The sequence below is a fragment of the Gavialis gangeticus genome, unplaced genomic scaffold (assembly GCF_001723915.1).
Source record: "Gavialis gangeticus isolate Ggan-Ray unplaced genomic scaffold, GavGan_comp1, whole genome shotgun sequence".
In the NCBI taxonomy this organism is placed as follows: domain Eukaryota; kingdom Metazoa; phylum Chordata; order Crocodylia; family Gavialidae; genus Gavialis; species Gavialis gangeticus.
The window spans coordinates 101,390,904-101,397,895 of record NW_017729031.1 but is presented as its reverse complement, the minus strand read 5'-3'; the positions used below and the strand labels follow the sequence as shown (position 1 = coordinate 101,397,895).

General features: G+C 43.3%; 1 protein-coding gene across 1 annotated transcript in view; it reads left to right on the top strand.

The window, feature by feature from the left end:
• Positions 1-6,224, top strand: part of CPO (carboxypeptidase O) — a 13,152-nt gene extending 6,928 nt beyond the window's left edge. The window contains exons 3-6 of the mRNA XM_019522904.1: positions 1,822-1,912; positions 3,260-3,462; positions 4,359-4,443; positions 5,844-6,224. Coding sequence (XP_019378449.1) covers positions 1,822-1,912; positions 3,260-3,462; positions 4,359-4,443; positions 5,844-6,109 — 645 coding nt within the window. The 3' untranslated portion in view covers positions 6,110-6,224. The remainder of the gene's footprint in view (positions 1-1,821; positions 1,913-3,259; positions 3,463-4,358; positions 4,444-5,843) is intronic.
• Positions 6,225-6,992: the final 768 nt, after the last annotated feature.

The window sequence follows — 6,992 nt, the reverse complement described above, 5'->3', positions numbered from 1 at the left end:
AGACTTGTACATCCTGCCTGTTTTCAATATTGATGGGTATATCTATTCCTGGACCACAGTAAGTAAAGAAAACCCAAGAGCAGGAAAATCTGTCTGTTAATTGTGCAAGGATAAATCAAGAACTAGCAAAATGTTCATTTTATACTTCTGGAGGGCATAGTCAGCAGCAAAGTCTACATTTGCTGGTGAGTTTTTCTACATAGAGGCAGAATTGTCAAAGCCTCTCTCTTGCTGGAAGAGAATGATAACTGTTACACATAACCACTCATCCATGGGACAAAGGTACCACCACCTCAGGAAATCAGCACTTCTTTGAGCTCAGAGGGTGTATCTCTGGGGTTATACTGAGACTGGGTTATCTAGATTAATTAGTTCCACAATAAAGTGTCATCATCTACACATGTATTAGGGTGCAGTAAACTAATTAACTCTGCCATAAGATAGTACTGCCAGAGCACAGTACTTACCTGTGCTGAAATAGATGTGTAGACAATGACAGCAGCTGGTTGGGGCACAAGGGAGCTAAAGTGTGGGGGACTGTCTGCTGCCTAGACCCACACTATAGCACCCTCATGCCACAGCCAGCCCCTCCACCACCCAACATCATCACCTGGAGCCTGGGGCTGGCCTGCCTAGACCCCCTGCCAGCCCAGAGCTGCTTTGCCCTGGCTTGAAGTGCTATGGTCTCAGGCGCATGTGTAGACACTGCACCTGGGAGCAGTTGAGTCCAGCATGAACTGTCATAGAGTTTATTGCTCTGCCTTAATTGCATGTGTAGATACACCCAGAGGGATGCAGATCAACAGTAAAGGCACTAGCTTCAAGGATCCAGAATCCATTTTTTCCTGTTGTCTGGGAATGACTACAATACTTTGAAATGTAGAATGCAGTACTACACATTCCCCACAGAGAAGCAAAAGCACGTCACTGGACACCTGAGCAGGAAGGGTGTCTTTTAAGGACAGTAGATAATTACTGGACTCCTCAATTATATGTATCTTCCCAAATATATCTCCCAAATGCAAATCCTCTTATACCCATTTCTTTTCTGGGTATTTTGGGTAATGTGGCGAATTAAAAGGGATGTGTCCAGTAGCTCCCTTTTTTGAATCAAGTGAAACCCCTTCTGAATTCTTATTTAACTCAGGACCTTAACAGGGCCCTGTAGGCTCATCTGCCCCAGTCTATATCCTGTCTGTCTCCTTGTTGAGTTGAATCTGTCTTTCATCATGGAGCTTTCCAAAATCAGACATTGCAACATCAGCATTTGGAGAGCTCCACTCTCTGCACTCTGTTGTGCAGGTGGCTCTCTGGAGAAGCATGCACAGACTGTGCATAGTGTGCGCTGGACCTCAGTGACTAAGCTTGGGCAGGGGGTATAATGTCAGGGGAGGCAAGGAACTGGGGAGTGATAGGAGCATTGACTGGCAACCCCCCCTCGACCTTTCTTTTATTGTATCCCTGACAAAACCTGGGTCTCAATAGAATCAATCTTGGACAATAAAACACCTCCTGTAATCTGGCATTTGCTTTGGAACAGGGTCACCTGCCCTGCTGCAGGGGAATGGCAGGGGAAGTTGCTGTACCACAGTTCACTTGTCTCCTATTGTACTGTGTATAAAAGTTCCCAACTTGAAAAGAGAGGTAAAGCACGTTCCCTAGCCACTCTTTAGAAATGCATCACGCACAGCAGTTAGATTGAATGGAGGTGTTATTCGGAATGGCAGGATTTAAGTGCTAGGGGTTTATATAGGATGTTGCTTTGATCGTTATTCTCTTGTTTCAGTTATGTTATAACACAATGATGCAATTTCTGTTCAGGCACGTCTCTGGAGGAAATCCCGTTCTTCCTATATGAATGGCACCTGCTTTGGGACAGACCTTAATCGTAACTTTAATTCCTCCTGGGGTGGTAAGTTTTAAGTCCTTGAGATTTGATACAGGACTAGACAGAAAAATATACGAAGGGGGAGGTGGAACAGCCTCTGAGCTATGTATATCTCTTACTCTAAAAGAGTAAAGAGTTGTAAGATAGAAAATGCACATTTTTGGTTCCATCAAGAGAGACTTATAAGTAGAAGCTAACTTGTAAAAATATCTAAGTCCTGATTTTCAATTTGGCCCCAACATAGCGTCTGATTTTGCAGGCAGAATTTTGCTTCTTAAATAACCCTGCCTCCAATCTACTGCAGGTACAATCATTAGTTCTAGGCAGAAATCTCCTTAGACTGCAGTATTTGTGCTGCTGAGAATTACAGGTGCAAATATGCAAGGGCAGTTATTTGTAAGTGTAAAATTGCTCATGTACCTCTGAAAAACAGGGCCTACCCTCAGCTGATTCCCTTTTATATATTTTACTTCCCCCACTACTTCTCTCTTACTTCAGGGGATGTCCTCACTAGTGCTGTACCATATTCTCTTGGCGGAAGGCTGGGCTCCAGTATAAATTCCACAAGAGCCCTGATTTTTTCTGAAATGGAGGGTAGGAAAAAATATCTGAAAAGTGGAAATGATTCTCCTTTTGGTTCCTTTGGTTAATCCAAGGTTTAAAAATAATTAATTTCACTCTCATTATATTATTGGGATATCTGTTTAGTGAAGATAGAGTAATATTTTCCCCGTGGAACCTTCGTCTTGCGGCCAACTTTTCCAAAAATCAAACAATTTCAGCCTAAAACCCAAATGGTTGAATTCAGTTATGCTACTGTGGAGCCACTTGGAAGTTATGGTTTGGGTGACTCATGCCTGCATTCTTCTCTGTGGGACAGGCTTCTAGGTCAGACTACAATTTTCAGTGATTCCTCATGGTTTCCTTTCCTGACTAGTAGAAGTGAAGCATTATGTCCCATGAGTAGTCTGCAGCCTGTAGTCTGATTATGGAAGAGACTGGAGACCTGAGACAGCCCAAATGTAACTTGACTGCTCAGTGTTAACCTGAAGACACCACTTCTCCGAGGTACAGAGTTCCTCGCCCTCTTGTGCAGATTTTGGAAGGGTGACAGTTTTGGAGGTGTGTAAAAATGACAGCAGTGTTTTTGTGACATAGGCAGTTCAGCACTTGGAGCAGGTTTATGGCCCCCAAACACTTTCACATCAACCTAGCATCTGCTTTTAATCCTTACTTACGTTGGAGTTAGAAGTTAACAGATCAGTATTCTTATGTGAACCACATAGTTCCCCATTCTCAGACTCTCATATAAATGTCACCGTTCTCTCAAAATACATATTTATTTTGGTTTGCCTCTGATTTCCTGTACAGGTGGTGGTACATCCCATAACTGTTCCAGTTCAACTTTTTGTGGGCCTGAGGCAGAATCAGAACCTAAAACTAAAGCTGTGGCTAGATTGATTGAAAGCAGGAAAAGTGATATTTTGTGCTTCTTGACTATTCATTCTTTTGGACAGCTCATTCTCTCCCCATATGGATACACAAAGGAACATGCAAGTAACCATCAGGAACTGGTAAGGCCACAGTTCCATAATGTATGTTGGAGTCAAGTATTACATTTTCATTAGCTCTTGCATCCTGATCACCTCCCTGATGATTATAATGTGTCTGTTTAATAACGCCCATTATCTTCGTTGCCTCTTCTTAATACTGACAGTAGCAAACAAAGTACTTGTTGGTTTTGATATGGCATTTCTCTGAAGGGAGAAATGATATATCAAGATACGAAATCAATAGTTTTTCTTTAAAGAAAACACTACAACTTCCTGAGGGGAGGGTGAACTTGTGAAGCATGTACGTTCTTCAGTTATGAATTTAGAGCTACGTTCTCTTTCCCTATCCTATTCATGTATCCATGTGTTATAGGAGAAGGTTTCTTTGCCTATGTACTGCAACAATTAATCCTGATTCTTCACCTTAGATGATTATTCATGGATTATGAGTGATATGAGCATTGTAGAAATTCTTTTCTCAAAATTTTGAAATCTAGTGCCCTACACAAAAACAAGCCTGTACTTAGTTGTACAGATATGTTTTCTATCCACAAAAGACTAGTTCAGTCCTCTGAACTCACGTTGGTAAGAGATACAACACAGATTCTCATTCTTCAGATGTGCAGCTAATCTAGTGGATTTGCTGACTATTAGCAGGGCAGTTTTTTAAGTTTGCAATTTTTCTACATCATTTTAAAAAAAAACAACCCACACATTTTCACCCAAAAAGAATGTGTGTAAAATTTTCCAAAGGTTTTGGAAGTTGTTCCCTACCAGCTTGAGTGTTGAACTAAAAACTGTTGCCAAAATCAGTGATATAGAAATGTAGCCTGAAACAGATAAGAATGCTGAGCCACTCAGAATAGGTCATGCATTTACCAGATAACAACACGTTTATTTTCATTTCAAATTCATAGGTGGATGTTGCACAGAAAGCAGCAACTGTACTGAAGGGAAAACATGGGACCAATTTCACAGTGGGGCCAGCCTCTTCGGTTTTATGAAAGTTTGTGTTTTTTTTCCTATTTGCTCTGTTGTCACAGAGGAATAAGGAGCATCTTGATTCTCTAATGCTGTTTCACTGAGTTGCCACTTAGAATAGTAAGGGATAAGCAGGTTCATATACTGATCACTTGAATATGTGATGATTTTGTATGTTAAATAGCTGACCACATGAAGGCAGTATCAGTCAGTTGCTGGTTCTTAAAAAGAATGGCTTATTTGAATAATCAGAAGTCCCAGAAATGGGTTAATCATTTTATTCCTACTAAAGTCTTTGGAAAAATGTCCACTGATATGAAAGAAGCCAGGATTTCAGCCCATCTGCTAGAGGTTCAAATCCAAATCAAGTCTATAGTGACAATCAGACTTTATCATCTGATGACAGCTTGCTGTTCAGTGTGAAATAAGCTGGTTTCAGTCTGGGGCCCACTAGACTGAAGACCACATCATAGAAACCATTATCACAGATGATATTAGCTGGCACTCTTATTGATGCTTTCTGCTGGAGTATGGAAAAATCATGGAGAACTATCTTCCTTTACCCATAAAAGCTTTTCTCTTGTCCAGATAAGAATGAATCATGTTGGATAGATGGAGCAGAAGAATTTTTTGTATATATTTTTTATTTCCAAGATATGCATGTCCAGTGCCTGGGTTGGTCAGTCCCTTAGTTGCATGTACTTAATGCATCTCTGAGTTGACACACAAGGCATTTTGCTCATGTAGGCATGGCATGATTAGAAATGATCATCCACTTTTAAGAAGCTGGGCCCATATTTGTAGATACTTTAAAACTGTAAAGAGACAGAACTGCAAGGCAGAGAAATGATATGGTCTGGACACAGGTTACAGTTGGGAAGTTTTCAGATTTGGAGTAAAACCTAGTAAAGCAGAAAATTTAATATCAGAACAGACAAATAATCCATCCACCTTGCCCTATATCTTGTCTACAAGAGCAGCCAGGTCAAAATGCTTCAGTCAGTCATTGGATAATGCTATCTTATAGCAACATAGTCCTCCTGGGCCATCCTGCTCAGTCCCCTGCATTTGCAGGCAACCATTTACCTAAGGATTCCCCCAGATCACAATTTCAGACCCTCATGCACAACTCCAGGGCAAAACAACAGAAATACTAAGAACACCCTGCAGAAAACCATGGGCAAAGGCCAGAAGGGAGCAATTTTGCTTATGAAAGGGCTATGTAAAGATTTTAATGCAGTCAAGAACTCCAGAACCTAGGTCCATTTCCCATTGTGAAGCACTGTTGTGTCTGCTTTGATGACACACTATGCTGCTTGGTTCAGGGATCTTGTAGTGATCTTGCATAAATTATAGCAAGAGAAATTTCTAACAAAAAAGTGCCTAATACACTCACCTCACCTCTGTTTTTGACTTCATAGACCAGAACTCTGGCTCCTCACGAGACTGGGCTCACATGATTGGCATTCCGTTCTCTTATACGTTGGAGCTGAGAGACAGAGGTGCGCATGCATTTTTTTTACCAGTAGACCAAATCCAACCCACATGTGAGGAGACTACTGTGGCTGTGATGACCATCATTGAATATGTAAATCAGAAGTATTTCCCAAATGGGGCAAAACTGACCTCTGGAAATCTGTGTCTGAACCTCTTGCTTAGTGTTCTGTTCATGGGGGCATTGTCTTAAGTATACCCTTATAGACTGCAACAGGAAACGCCCATGCAGTGTGTAATATCAGTTCAAAGGGAAACACTGATAATACTTGGAGATCTGAATGCCATAACATTTAAATAAAGGATCATTACAGTACTTGCAAGGCTTTCTCCAGTGTTTTTAAAGGGGGAATAGGGGATGATCTGCCACCTAACAAAATCAGTCCCTTCTCAAGACCTGTGGTGGTGGGTGGTTGGTTCCATTCCTTTGATTCCTTAAAACAGGGGTGTCAGACATGCAGCCTGCAGAGCCCAAAAATCCAGCCCCTGGTGCTACTGTCTTTCTTGCACCAAACTGACCCCCCCCTCATGCAGTGCCTGGGATGTGTGCCACCTATAGTGCTCACTTGGGTGAGGTCCCAGGTGTGCCACTCACTGGGGCCAGTCCAAGGTTAGGTTGCCTATGCTGCTCACTGCTGGCCCTTGGCTGTGCCACCCATGCCTCAGTGAGCAGTGCAGGCAGCACAGCCTGGGATGTGGCTCCAGTGGGCAGAATGGGTGGCACAGTCTGGGACCAGCAGCAAGTGGAGCAACCTGCTGTGACCAGGCCCCAGGCTGCACCACCCGTGGGGGCCAGTCCAGTCCCAAGTAGCACTGCCTGTACAACCCACTGGGGCTGGGTCCTGGGCCATGCTGCCCACACCTCAGTGGGTGGTGCAGTCCAGGACACTACCCCAGCAGGGCAGCTCACCCAGGCCACATCCCAGGCTATGTTGCCCCCTGGGTCACAGAGCCAGAGGCATGGCTGACTGATGCCTCTTGAGTCGGGGGGGGGGGGGAGGGGCCCCCTCCCCCCCCCGACACCCGTCACTGACTTGGGGGGGCCCCCCCAAAGCAGGTAATGGGTGGGGGGGGGG